This window comes from Rhinoderma darwinii, chromosome 1 (assembly GCF_050947455.1).
Source record: "Rhinoderma darwinii isolate aRhiDar2 chromosome 1, aRhiDar2.hap1, whole genome shotgun sequence".
Taxonomy (NCBI): Eukaryota; Metazoa; Chordata; class Amphibia; order Anura; family Rhinodermatidae; genus Rhinoderma; species Rhinoderma darwinii.
In genome coordinates this window covers 102553324-102568385 of record NC_134687.1, presented here as the reverse complement: position 1 = coordinate 102568385, position 15062 = coordinate 102553324, and the positions used below count along the sequence as shown (strand labels likewise).

The following is a 15062-nucleotide window of genomic DNA, read 5'->3' as shown; positions in this document are numbered from 1 at the left end:
AACTAGCAGGAGTCTATGCAGCTTGGAATATTAAAGGGGATTCATGTATATTCTTGTCAGGGCTGGTTCAGCGAATATTAATCATGGCCAATGCAGAATCAAGTACTTTTTAATGACTGACTTTCGGCGAGTAAAGAGTATACTTCAGAGACTGCTACTATCTGCTAATAATTGCACTTTGTTCGTCTCCTCTTAAAGGTGCTCAGATCAATTGCTTTGTGCTTAACACACTCGAGCTGTTCAAACATTTCCTATGACTGCACAGTTGGGTGTGTTTTACAGCTTATTACCAGCCTGGTATCACGATTCTGTGCAAAGACGTGACATTCAAACGCCTGCTGTTCAGGGTCAGTGTCCACTCTTAACCATGCCTCATTCCCCATAGGTTTCTTTACATGCGTTACTGTGTTGTTGCTACACAGGAGCTTCTAGGAACCTTGTACTTTGGGTATCTGATCATTACAGCTTAACAAGCTTTAGTTTTATGTTTTCTTTTACACCTGATATAATAAGATTTACATTAGTGATTACTTCTATTAATGGTATTATTGCAGCACGTTATTTTTAAGTGGAGAGAAAATCTAAATGCGTTCTAAAGAAAACTCATAGAACATTATTATAGGTAACCACTAACGTTTCATCCATATGTTAGTTACACAATGATTGTCTCCCAAAGTTTATGCTGAGTGTGTTAGTTGGCATGTCTATTTATTTTACACTCTCGATACTAGTGACCACACTCAACACCCCTCCCTATTTTTGGCTACAAGCCAGTAAGAGGTGTCTTCAGTTCACGGTATTACAGCCCTCTCCCATTCACTTGAATGGGAGAAGGCTGTAATACTGTGAACCGCCACTACAAGCATGATGGCGATTCACAGTAGGAGCAGGAAATGAAGGGGAAGCATCAGCGTACGAGTACCGCTGTTCCTGCAAAACAACTGATCGGCGGGGGTCCAGGTGTCGGATCACCACCGATCAGATATTGATGGCCTATCCTGAGAATCGGCCATCAATTTATTATGAATGGAGAGTTCAATGTGTTGAAAGTTCAGAGTTGAGAGTTCATGTGTGGAGAGTTCAATGTGATAAAGAGGTTACTAGCGGTCACATTGAAAAGAAGTCACTGACCTACTTTCAATGTGATCGTTAGTAAACCCGGTCACATTGAATTGTTACTCAGCGGTGGGGGGCGGCAATTCAAATGAATTGCCGGGCGGTCCTGCATTCACAGCAGACGGGGCCCGGCAATCCATTTGAATTAGCGGCAGTTCATGCAATGACTGCAGGGGCTGTCGCTCTTCAATAAAATGGTGCCCCTTCCCTCTTGAATCGAGGGTCGCTGTGTACTGCACGCCACAGAGCATGCGCAGTTCACAGCTAGAACGGCACCAGCCTAGGAGCTAGGGTCAGCTCCTGCTCCTACTTTCCTATGCCCTGGTTGTGCCGTATAGCATCTGTGTACCAAATAGCATCTGTGTATGTGTCTTGCAGCTGCTAATAAAAATGGCTGCCCCAACAAAAGTAAAAACACACAAATAATAAAAGTTACCTTGGGGAACACAATAAAGTAATAATAAAAAAAAATAGGCCCATAACTTAAAACACATCAAATAACAAAGAAAGAAAATGGTGACACCTTTCCTTTTAAAAGGAGCAGCTCCAATAATAACACACACATATATATATATCTTATTTTTCAGACTATAAGACGCCGTTTAAAAAAAAAAAAAATCTTGCGAAAAAGTCCCTGCGTCATAGAGTCGGCAGTCAAGGGACCCTTCCTTACTTAACCCCCTTCCCGACCCATGACATGCCGGTACATCATGAAGCAGGGGGTGATGTTTGGAGCGGGCTTACTCGCTGAACCCAATCGATACACTGCAAGTGTCCGCTGTGTTTTACAGCTGACACGCTGCTCTAACGGCCAGGAACAGCGATCGCGCGGTCTCTGGCCGTTTAACTAGTTAAATGCCGCTGTCAATAGCGACCGCGGCATTTATAGGGGTTTTTCAATGAAGGACATTTATGACCTAGCCACAGGATATGTCATAAATGTCAGATAGATGCGGGTCCCACCTCTGGGACCCGCACATATCTCTCGAACGGGGGCCCCTTGATTACATGTCCAGTTACTGAAACAGCGTAACTCGCTTAGCTACGCTGTTTCCGTAACTCCCATAGAACTGAATAGTAGTTATGGAAACAGAGTAGCTCGCATGTTAAGCTGCTTCCGTAACTGCCATTCATTACTATGGGAGAACACCAGAATCGTTGTTTTTTTGGTCACCTTGATCAAAAAATGATGCCAATAAAAACTAAAGCTCGTTCTGCAAAACATAATCCCTCACACTACTCAGTCAATGAAAATATAACAGTTATGGCTCTTAGAATGTGGTTGAACAGAACAATTATTTTTTTTAACAAATAGTCTTTTCTTTGTAAAAGTAGTCAAATATAAAATAATTAATTTTCTGTTGTCTAAAACCTGGGTGTGTCTTATAGTCCGAAAAATACGGTGTGTGTATATATATATATATATATAATCTCTATCTAGAGATACTGTTAGTTGTGCAATTTCCAAGTATAGTCTTTAAAGTGGCTCCACGTCTGCTCTTCTATTTAAAAACCTTTGACCTTTTTTATTTTCTTGAACGCCTCATAAAAACTGCATGACGCATTTTTTTAAAAATCTCACGCCATAAACACATACTTGCAGGTACCCGCACTTATTACATGACTACAATTCTCATTATATGATATGCCATATAGGTTTGAAAGCTGAAAATGATTGCCAAGTGCATAAATGTTTTTTCAAGGACGCTGTTATGAATTGTATCTACACGAAGGTGATTTTTATACGCTTATGTTTCTCTACAGGAAGAAAATGCAAACCTCCCTCAGCCTGGAAAATTAGAAAATAACCTAGCCCCTAAAAATGAATTTCAGCCCGTTGTGCCATGGCCCCGTGTTGAGGGTGTGGAAGTAGACCTAGAGTCTATCCGGAGGAAGAACAAGATCCAAAATGAACAAGACCGCCTGGATGGGAAGGTTAATATTCAACAGAACGTTATGCAGCGACAGTTTCTTACTTTTAAGCCCCAGAAGCATGTGTATCCATCTCCAATGCTTCGTCAGGGAGTTCTAGGAAATTTTGAACCTAAAGAACCAGAACCCCAGGGTGTGGTAGGTGGACCCGGAGAAGGAGGAAAGCCATTTATCTTGGGTTCAGACTACAAAGAATCCGTTCAGGCCAGCATTAAGGAATTTGGATTTAACATGGTTGCCAGTGACATGATCTCATTAGACCGAACAGTCAACGACTTGCGTCAAGAAGAGTAAGCATTTTCATTGTGTTTTTACCTCCAAAGTTATGTTACAAGTTAAAGGGGTTTAAAAAATGGGGCTTCTCTCTTTTTTTTTTTTTTCCAAAGCAGCGCCACTATTGTCGGTTATTGCCTGTGTCGGTTATTGCATTTGTGCCTCATTGAAGTAAATGTAAGGGTATGTGCACACGGTAGCAGGCTTTTACGTCTGAAAAGACAGATTGTTTTCAGGAGAAAACAGCTGCCACGTTTCAGACGTAATTGCTCCTCCTCGCATTTTGCGAGGCTTCTCTGACAGCCGTAAATTTTGAGCTGCGCTTCATTGAGTTCAATAAAGAACGGCTCAAATTACGTCTGAAAGAATTGTCCTGCACTTCTTTTGACGAGGCTGTATTTTTACGCGTCGTCGTTTGACAGCTGTCAAACGACGACGCGTAAATGACAGGTCGTCGGCACAGTACGTCGGCAAACCCATTCAAATGAATGGGCAGATGTTTGCCGACGTATTGTAGCCCTATTTTCAGACGTAAAATGAGGCATAATACGCCTCGTTTACGTCTGAAAATAGGTCGTGTGAACCCAGCCTAATTGCTCTGCATTAACTTGAATGGAGCTGTGTGGCAGTTCCCTGCACAGTGGGTGGACGGGTCCCATAATACTCTCCCATTGGTCTCGGGATTGGAGGGTGTCCCAGAAGTTTGATCCCCACTGATCATATAGTAATGCCATATCTTAGTGATATGCTATCACTTCTGGTAAAAAAACAAACAAACAATAAAACCTTTAACACTGTAAGGGTATGTTCACACAGAGTGTTTTTGCAGGCAGAAAAGGATTTGACCAGCCTTCACTCTTTTTGCGGCATTTTTCACTGTATTTTTGGGCCTCGGCCATTGAGTGTCGCAGGCAAAAAAAATGCTGTGAAAAAACGCTTTCTCTGCCTGCATTTAATGTTAATGGGAGTCACAAGCGGACACGCCTGAAGAAAGAGCTTGTCGCTTTTTTTTGTTCCCCCCACTTTTTTTTTTTGGTTGTCTCTTTTTTTTGCTGCGGTTTCGTCGTCAAATACAGCGCCAAAAAACTCTGTGTGAACTAAGCCCAAGTCGTGTTTAAACTATGAATTATTTTTATTACTTGTTGACTTTTGCAAGAAATATTTATCTCTTCTAAAAGAGGTTATATTTTATTTATGTTCGTGTCACATATAATACATTTCATGTAAACAGTACAAAAGATCTGCATTGTTAATAAAAAGGTCAGTCAGTGTTATTCGTGCAACTTTATAAATAGTTTTTATTAAAAATAACTTTTACTTTTTGAGATACAGCTGCTGTGTATTCTCTATAGAGAGCAGCTGTATCGTTCGCTAAATCCTGTTCTTGTAACGTCCGCGGGACTTACGGGTTCAGTGTCAGCGAGTCCTGCTTGTCTCGGACACTTGTAATCGATCACATCTAAGTTATAAACTTGGATTTGATAGATTATAGGTTGATCCTGCGTGTCTCTGACTAACACTGAACACGTTAGTCCCGCAGACCTTACGGGAACAGGATTTAGTGAACGATACAGCTGCTCTCTATAGAGAATACACAGCAGCTGTATCTCAAAAAGTAAATATTATTTTTAATAAAAGCTATTTATAAAGTTCCACCAATAACACTGACTGACGTTTTTATTTTAAAAAAATGCCTTTCAAAGGTTTAGATAGCCTTTAACAGCTCTTACATTGTAGTATGTTTACGTAAAAATGGCCTACCTGTTCTCTTTAAGCTATCATATATAATATATATACTAGTCCTTCTCAATGAATTAGAATGTGATCGAAAAGTTAATTTATTTCAGTGATTCAATTTAAAAAAGTGAATCTCCTATATTACATAGATTCATTACACACCGAGTGTTCTATTTCCAGCATTTTTTTTCTTTTAATGTTGAAGATTATGGCTAACAGTTAATGAAAACCCAAAATTTAGTCCCTCAGAAAATTAGAATATTGGGTAAAAGTTGAAGATTGTAGACTGATCGTGTCACACTCTAATCAGCTAATCAACACAAAACACCCGAAGGTTTCCTAAGCCTTTTAATGGTCCAACAGTCTGGTTCAGTAGGCTGCACAATCATGGGGAAGACTGCAGCGTTGACAGTTGTCCAGAAGACAGTCATTGACATCCTCCACAAGGAGGGTAAGCTACAAAAGGACATTGCTAAAGAAGCTGGCTGTTCGGAGTGCTGTATCCAAGCATATAGGGTTGTCACGATACCAGAATTTGGACTTCGATACCGATACTTTGTGTAGTATTGCGATACTCGATACCAAAACTATACTTTTGCCAATAATAATAATTTTAAAAAAAAGTTCCCGTTTTCTTATGTGAGGCGCGTGGTGTGATGAATTTTGAACCTCCACGTGCCTCACATAATGGACAACATTGGGTTGATGTGTGAGGTACATGATGGGATTAATATTAATGTGAGGCTCAAAATTCATAATACCTCGCGCCTCACATTAATAAGTGAAAGAAAGCAGTTTTGTATTTTATAACAGCGTAAACATGAATGACGCTTTAAATGTGTTACAGTCGCGGCGATACCGAATGTGTATATTTTATGTATCGAGATTTATTTTTATTGTAGTGTGTGTGTGTGTGTGTGTGTGTGTGTGTGTGTGTGTGTGTGTGTGTGTGTTTTTATTTAACAATACTTTATTTTTTTTACTTTTAAACTTTAATGAACTGGCATATATCTATATGCCAGTACATTAGCCTGTGTACAGCTAGTACACAGCAAGTTGTTAGGACATACCCAAGTATGCCCTAACAGGAAATATGGTCAGACAGCCCTGGGGTCCTTCAATGGACGCTGGGCTGTCTGCCCATATATGGTATGGCCCTTGATCGTGTCACAGGAATTCCCTGTGACGCGATCCAAAGGGACATTCCCCCTTCTCATTTACCACTGAATGCTGCGGTCCGCTTTGATCGCAGCATTTAGGGGAATAGCGGCGGATATGAGAGGTTTCTCTGATCTCCGCCGTTATAGAGCGGGGCTGTGGCGGTCTAATACAGCCATTGCCCCGCTCCTGACAACAAGTGCGCGTGCGGTCAGCATGAGGTGATGCGGCCGGCGCTGCACTAATGAGCGGCGGCGCAGGCACTGAAGACAGAACGTGGGGGTGTTTTGCGGTGTGCCCATGTTCTGTCTTCAGTGCCGGCGCTCATTAGTGCAGCGCTGGTCGCATCACATCATCCTGGCGACACCCACTTGTCAGGACTCAGGAGCGGGGCTATGGCTGTATTACACAAACGCAGCCCCGCTCTCATACATTCATGTGTTAAAATGCTAAGCTGTGGGGCTGCATAGCTTAGTATCGAAATACATGAAATAACGGTAGCGAACCGTTTGAGGATGCACGGTATCGAAACCGTATTGAAGTTTCTTCGATCTATATAATATAGGAGTTTCACTTTTTGAATTGAATTACTGAAATAAATTAACTTTTTGACGATATTCTAATTCATTGAGAAGGACTAGTGTGTGTGTGTGTGTGTGTGTGTGTGTGTGTATATATATATATATATATATATAGATATATATATATATGTGTGTGTATATATAATATAACTTATGGCCAGCTTTAGAAAGTGGTCTGTGAGAGCTAATCTCGGGACCACTTATTGCAGAGTGTGTTAGATCGCTCATGATGTGGTTGGGTTTTTTAATGCAATTATGTGTCTATTTAAAATAGGGGAGGGAGAAGAATTGATACATGGAAAGAAAACATTAAAAACACTTCAAAACCGCTTGCATTGTGGGAAGAAAGATGGCACAGAAGTGATCCACTTCTCCGTTCCAAAATGAGTGGCCATCTCATTGCAGAACCCTAGCTTTCAAGATCGTAGTACCTCTGCATGTGGCTGGCATGACGAGTGGCATATGTAAATGCACATATTTTCTGGACCTTGCACAGAAATATATGCTGGTAGTATTTCACATTGAATAAACATTCTTTGCATTAGGAAATATTTTTGCTCTAGAATTATCATGCAGCCACTGTCAAAAACAGTCAGATCAAAGGCTGCACGATTTATGATTTTACAATAGAAACTGTAACATCTCTTTTGCGGGGAACCAGCTGCACTGTAATAACAGACTGAAAGAGTTACAAATCAAAACTGTTGCCTGTAGACAATGTAGAATAGATTGTTAAACAAAAACACAGGCTTCTTTCATTATATATTACAGCAAATAAGCTCCTACTTCTTCAGGCCTGACCTGCTGTGTCTGTTATGCAAGTACTTTGCCCTGAGCACCCTCTCGCCTCACCTTCACTTACCACTGTACTTTTAGGAGTACTACACGTAGTCTTTATTTGTTAGATTCTCAAACACAAAAGTCACTTCAAAAGAGATGTTCACGTTGAACACTAATGACTTTATCAGCGAAGTAGCATGCGGGGACGCGGGGCTAGGAGAAAAGGTGCAGCCAGAGAGAAGTCAATTGCTGCAGACCTTCCCAAGCTGCAGGTGTATTGTGCACAAAAGGCTCAGCGTTATGCTATGTTCACATCACCTTCATAGCCTACGTTGGACATAAGCTTCTGGGGGACTTCCCGACATATACCTCCTACAGAGTAGTATCCCACAGTATAGACTTACAGCAGGATACGTCACCGATTAGACTCTCATTGTATAAAAGTGTATATTGTTGTATGGAATAGCATAGTCTACTACGCAATTCCATAAGGTTTTTTTTTGTTTTTTTTTGCGATATACCAGCCTGACTGAGGCCAAAAGAACCCTATTTTGTCCTCCGTCTAGCTAATGGAGCCCTATAGATACACCTAACGTGTACATCACAAGCTTGATGTGAACAGGGCATTAGAGATTTCTCATGATAAACCTTTTTTCTGCGACACTGTGCATTAAAAGGGTTTTCCAATCAGAGATATTTATGGCATATCCAAAGGATATGTCATAAATGTCAGATAGATGCGGGTACCACCTTTGGGACCTGCACCTATCTCCAGAACGGGGCCCCCTAAACCCCGTTCAGCCGCTCTGTGAAAAAGGTTATATGGTCGTGAGTTACGTAAACGGCGTAGCTTGCTGAGCTACGCGGTTTCCTGTAATTCCCATAGTAGTGAATGGCAGTTACGGAAGTAGCGTAGCATGCGTGCTACGCTGTTTCCGTAACTTCCATTCTGTTCTATGGGACTTACGGAAACAGTGTAGCTCAGCGAGCTACGCCGTTTACGTAACTCACGACCATATAACCTTTTTCATGGTTGGAATTAATCTCATTCAGCCGAAACACAGAGCGGCTGAACGGGATTTAGGGGGCCCCGTTCTGGAGGTGGGACCTGCATCTATCTGACATTTCTGACATATACTGTGGATATGTCATAAATGTTTCTCATGGGAAAACCCCTTTAAATGGAGCGTTTGCTGCATCTGCTGCCGCTGGGTTCCATTCTCTTAGGGTCCTGGTGTTTTTGATCGCAAGAATAGCGTAGTCCGCAATCTTTCTGTCAAAGACCTTGACGGAAACCTGACGAAAAACATTATAAGTTAACTGGATTTATTAGGATTTAAACCTTTACACCTGTTTATGGTACAATCGGCCTGTAAATCATCGATCGAATGTTATAAAAGGGAGCCTGTACAGCAGTGCATGGAGACTCTACAGCTCCTGAGCATAGATGGATCGTGCTATGATTTTTTATTTGTCCTATTCGTAAGGAATCCAACAGGAAAACAAACCTCTGTACACCTTCGTATGAAATTGTAATACAGTCCGTATGCATTAGTCCTTAGAGTTGCATTCTCTTTCCTTCTGCAGGTGTTTTTTTTAGATTTCAAGGAGAACTTGTCCTCTGTCATTATCCAGTTTGTAATGTAATCTTCCTGACATTACTGGAGCACGTGTGTGAAATCTGGAAGGATCGTTCGATAAATACATGACGACAGCATAGTATATGACCATTTCTGTGTTCTGACGGTGCTTCTCCTGTGAAAACGGCAATTTATGCTTGTTCAGACTTCATCACAGTCACATTGTTTCTGGTAGCTGACTATGTCCTCCTGGGGGGACAGATGGGAATGCTGCTCGTCTGGTTTTTGCTGTAAGCTTTATATTCAAAGCTTCTGTTTTTGCCTTTAGATGTAATTCTACACTGTGAGGTCATGCTGTTATGTAAAGTAATGGTGTGGTTAATTAGCAAAAATGCACAACACAGTTGCATGTGTGTATATATATATATATCCACAGGATATGTCATAAATGTCAGATAGATGCATGTCCCACCTATCACTAGAATGGGGACCCCTAAACCCCATTCTACTGCTCTGTGTTGCGGCTGACTCGTGTGATTTCTGACCATGAATTACGAAAACCGTGTAGCTCAGCGAGCTACGCTGTTTTCTTCTTCATAGTCGAAAATCAGCCGGAACACAGAGAGGTAGAACGGGGTTTAGGGGGCCCTGTTCTAGAGATAGGTGGGACATGCATCTATCTGACATTTGACATTCCAGACGGAATTTTAAGGCAGAATTTTCTGCCTGCAAAAAACTCTGTGTGAACATACCCTTATATGTGCTGCACCTGCGATTAGACTATTACTTTATGGTTATATAAAAAACTTCCTTATCCTCTCACTTAGCCAAAAATATGATAAGTCATCCAAAGATCACAAACAAAAGCTGAGTTCATGCGCGCATCTTATATTTGCATGCAGAGATTTATGAGGCCCTGTATAGGGAAATATGTTTGAGCTCTCTATATGTCAACAATTGCTTTATTCTAATTTTCAGAGCATTTTATTTACCAAAAAGTAGATCTGTTTACTTCTAAGCCTATAAAGATATATTCCACCGTGGCACATTTGTTGCAGAAGTTTCTGCAACTATCCCATTCAGATGTATGGAACTGATTTTCGCAGTAATATCTGCACAAATCTGCTGCTTGAGAATAATCTGTTTTTTTGGATAAATAGTCTTTAGCTAAATGGGGACTTGTCTGAGACTTGTCTGTCCCAAAACTATGTTGTCTATCTGTTTACAATAGGATTCCACAAGATGATCTACAAATCATTCTCCAAACCCATCCAGATTTTCTAGGAGACTTGGATGAGGTTCAGAGGTGAATACAAAGGCTATACGCTTCACACACATCTCAGACGTAGTCGGCCATATAGAACCTAACAACGAACCAGATGGGACATATCCCTTAAGAAAATATTGTACTCAATATAAAAAGCACAAAAAATATCTTTATTAAATATAATGACAAAATAACACAGTAATAGAAAAAGAGAGATAATACAGCATATACGGAGACATATACAGCAGGGTCAGATAGAAAAGACCATGACCAACAGAATCAACCATATACTAATGATCACTCACACGCTCAAATAATATCCAATAATAACACAAGCCCAGGGGTGTGTAATATAAATCCCACATGTAGCAAATAGAAATGAGAAGGTAGCCTGTACAATATCAAAGCCTATACAAAAAGGGAAGGGCAGGATAACATGTGGCAACATGCATATAATGATAATACGTCAGAGCCAGCACAGAAAGGGTGCAGCTAAATCGATATGTATACAATAATACGTATAGAGACAGCGCAGTATAACTAAATAGATATATGTATACTGCTAGGTAGGAGTCAGCACAAGAAAAGAGTGTAGCTATTGTTGTATGTCAAGAGATAGTGTAGCTCAGATAGCTATAGAACAATGCAGCTGCCATAGTTAGACAGTATAGCCCAAAAGTCAGTATAGGTTTAGCAAAAGCACATACACATACCCTGAGACATGTTGAAAGAGCGTAGAGGATCAGAAGATCTGGGTGAACAAGCGCCATATAGCCACGCTGAGCCATCCTCTTGAATGATTGATATATATTGCTGTTGTTTAAAGCAAGGCGGAATAAAATGTTCCCTATGGTCCACCAATACCACTGAGGTAAACATAACTGAACATTTCCCAACAGAGTACACTATGCATCTGTAGATATGCTCAGACCCTAAGGGACATTTCACACAGCGTACTTTTGCGTGGCGGGTTCCGCTGCAAAATCCCCATGCAGAATTATTTCCCTCTATCGGCAGGACGATTCCTCCTCCCATTGACTTCAACAGGAGGTTTGGGTGGAATCCGCCTGAAGACCAAGCAGGAACCTTCTTTTTCCCGCTAGCTGAAGAAATTGAAATGAATGGGAGGCGGAATTTTGCGGTGGATTCCATCGCAAAAATCCCACCATGTGAACAGGGCCTAAAGGTGCATCGAGACCTGACGAACAATTTCCGCTGCAGATTTTTACGCAAAATTTGCGGAAAAGTAAGTGGTGGACTTTCGTGTATCCTGGACATAAGAGTTTAGCACCTTATATTGAGATTAGTGTTAAAGGAACACTAAACATAGAAAATGGCCAAAAAAATTATGAATATCACAGCATTTCCCCATTTAAAGAGGATCTGTCACCATATTTCACAATACAAACTGCATACATTCTTAAAAAGATCTCTTAGACCTAATGAAGCTGGTGTACTTACTTTAAAAATCGATGTTAGAATTCGGCTGTATTCTTTTTTGAACGTTTTCCCACCTGATATTAAAATGAGCAGTTTGAGTCAAGCTAGATGCTCATTTTAATATTAAGTGGGAAAACTTTCAAAGTTCTGACATGGATTTTCAAAGTAAGTACAATGTGCAGTGTTGGGAACCAGCCAGGAGCCCTTCTAATGGTAGTAACACCGTCCGATCTCCAAAGAAACATAGCCTGTCACCCGCTGGCCCCTGCTGTCTCTTTTGTGCTATTAAATATGTTCGGGCCATTGTTTAGAAAACCGGATCTGATGGACTATGGTAAAAAAATACCGGAATAAACCTTTAATAGCAATATGTAAGGAAATTGGTGTATATTCAATTCCTTAACACTTGTAAAGCCCCTTCAAACCAGAGGTGCATGTTACGGTCTGTTTTTGTGCATATGTAAATATGCATAAGGCTCTATTCACAATACAGTTGAAGTATACAAAAAGAAAAAACTTAATTCAAAGAATGTATTCAACACTGAAGTAATACAGATGCATATGTCTGCCATCTACTTTCATTGTAAAAAAAGGTACGCCAAAGTCATGTTCACGTGGATTTACTATTGACCTACGGATTCCCACTCAAGATTAGTGCCATTGTAATTTAGTGAGGTTAATCTAAGGTTTTTGAGCATAGAATTCGCGGCAATAATGAATATGCTGTCGATTTTAAAATCCGAGACCTGTTTAATATTTTCCTTGTTTTTTTTTAGCGCCTGTGAATAAAATAATTTTTCAAGAAAATAGCCCATTCACCAGCATTGCCGCCAGAATGTTAGCGGATTCTGTCAGGAATTAGATGCAGAATCCACTCTTAAAGCCTAACAGAATTCTCAGCATGTGAGAGTGAACATGCCCTTAAAGTCATTTATTTATTTTTTTTTGAGTTGTTGAACAGTTTAGTAGACTAAACTTTTTAATACTGTAAAGAAACCGTATACAGATGTTAAAGGCTGTGGAAAACTTTAAGCACATTACTGTAATCTAGTTTTTACATTTCTTGCCATGCTTCTTTTATGAACTGAATCATGTTATCAACCGTGTGTGGTTTTCTTGAATATACCTGATCTTTGATAACTCCCCAAAAGAAATAGTCCATCGGGGTAAAGTCTGGAGGTCGTGGTGGCCATTCAACCGGGCCTCGTCTAACTATCCACCTATTGGATCATTTTTTTGTCAACAAAATTATGCACCGCTAAAGCATAGAGATCTTGCTGAAAATAGAAGTCATATTTCAGAATTCATGCTCCAACTGCAATTGTGGTATTACATTTTCTTGGAGCTTTCTAAGGTGCAGGTCTGAGGTAACCGTTGTATTGTACCAGGTAGTTTCAATTACCCCTTTACATGAAAGGGATGCCCAAACTGTAACCCCAGGGTGCTTCAATTGTTGTGAGGGGGTTTTCTGTTGAATAATAAACCCAGTTGTTCCTATTAACAGCACATGAAAGTTTGAAGTTGGCTTCATCAGACCAAGTTATTTTTCTAGTAATATCATCTCCTTGTGTTTCTTCATCCAAAATTGCCTCACTAAATTCTAATTAGGCTGCATGAAAACTCTCCCCCCTGTATACCTACTTATGCACCCCCATGTGTATAAATGTGCTCAAAAGTTTACCTTTACGCTGACAGAATATTCCAAAATAATACTTTTTTAGCTTACATTCGGCCCAAAGAAACCTATGGGTACATAAAAGGATATGTTGGATACATGTTGTATGGAGCTATAATAGGGAACCCATAGGGGTGCATGGGGCCCTACTGTACCTCCAATATTCCTCTAATTTCATACAAAGTCATACAGTTTTTGTTCTGTCTAATTCCATTTGAATCCGACTCAAAAAAACAAACCAAGGCATGCTCAACTGCATGCCGTATTATAAAAATCTACTCCCCTAGAAGCAATATTTCTGAAATATGGCACCTGATCGGGCACTATATGGTGGACTCTGAGTATTTGCAGCGTAGTAAACCATTTTAGGGGACTTTGTATACCCCCATACAGCCTCCTGCACACAGTTATGCCATGTCCTTAAAGCCGTACGAATTTGAAAAGGACCTGTCTTTCCACAAATCATCAAAAACGTTTTCTTTCGGCTTTTCCGTCAGACCCATCTATTTAAGTCCTTAAATTGAATTGAATATCCTCCAAATAGAAGTTTTAATATTCCAGTCAATCATGACTTGGCTAAGAAGATTGCCCAGAACGGCTAGACGTTGAGCTTGTGCTTTCAGCAGCAATATGATGAGCTGTTTAATTACATCACTACAATAATTGCATGTCTGATACTCCTTAATGAAATAAGCTGCCAGTAATTACTCCTGCTATCGGAGTCCCCGGCTACTAGGCAAGCAGTGCCTCCCCTTTCTCTGACTGGAATTCCCTCTCTACCTACATGTTACAGACTTTGGCTGCTAGCTCTGGTTTGCATGAGACGTTCACATGGTGAAACTAGATGTTAGGAATTCAGAATTGCATCAAATAATCTACAACCCGACAAACTTGTATTAATGGTTTTTTCTTTCGTGTGCTTTTTACATAGCCAAATCTGCATATTTCTTACCAAAACGGGAACAAAGTCCAAAAGAAACATATATTTACCACGCCTTTCTATTGTATCCTGGTAATGCTAAATTAAAGAGATTTCCCTTAGTTAGTGCAAGTAATATGTAATTATTTTATGATGCTTCTTTTGTATTCCACAGACTGAGTGCAGTCCTGGCACCTGGCTGTGAGCGGCCAGCATGATTCACCGCTCGATAATAGATCTCCCTTCTGTTTCTACATAGTATATTCTGTTTTAGAGCTTTCCCTATCTTCTAAAAGACTCCTTGTGGTTATTGCATTTTCTAGAAGAGAAATCTCATCTTTCTCATCTCTGTTAGGCAGGGTTCCAGTTTCTATAGGCAGGTCAGCAAATACCAACCAGATGACAAACTTGTGCTGAATTAAAGTCGGGTGTGCCACTCTGTAAGGCGTAATGTCACACCCATGTGACTCCCTCCGTGACGGCAGAAACCGGTACATTTATCATAAACACATTAACACTGGACTAGAGAATGCCAAGTAGCAGGTCATAGGCAAATAACATTAGAAGGGAGAAAAAAAAATGCAATGAAGTTGTTTACCTGTTT

At 40.4% G+C, this 15062-nt stretch overlaps 1 protein-coding gene across 2 annotated transcripts in view; it reads left to right on the top strand.

Annotated features, from left to right (window-relative positions):
- GALNT7 (polypeptide N-acetylgalactosaminyltransferase 7) overlaps positions 1–15062 on the top strand; it is a 153010-nt gene that overhangs the window by 58985 nt on the left and 78963 nt on the right. For both annotated transcript variants that reach the window (XM_075860250.1, XM_075860251.1), the window contains exon 2: positions 2881–3338. In XM_075860250.1, the coding sequence (XP_075716365.1) occupies positions 2881–3338 (458 nt within the window). The remainder of the gene's footprint in view (positions 1–2880; positions 3339–15062) is intronic.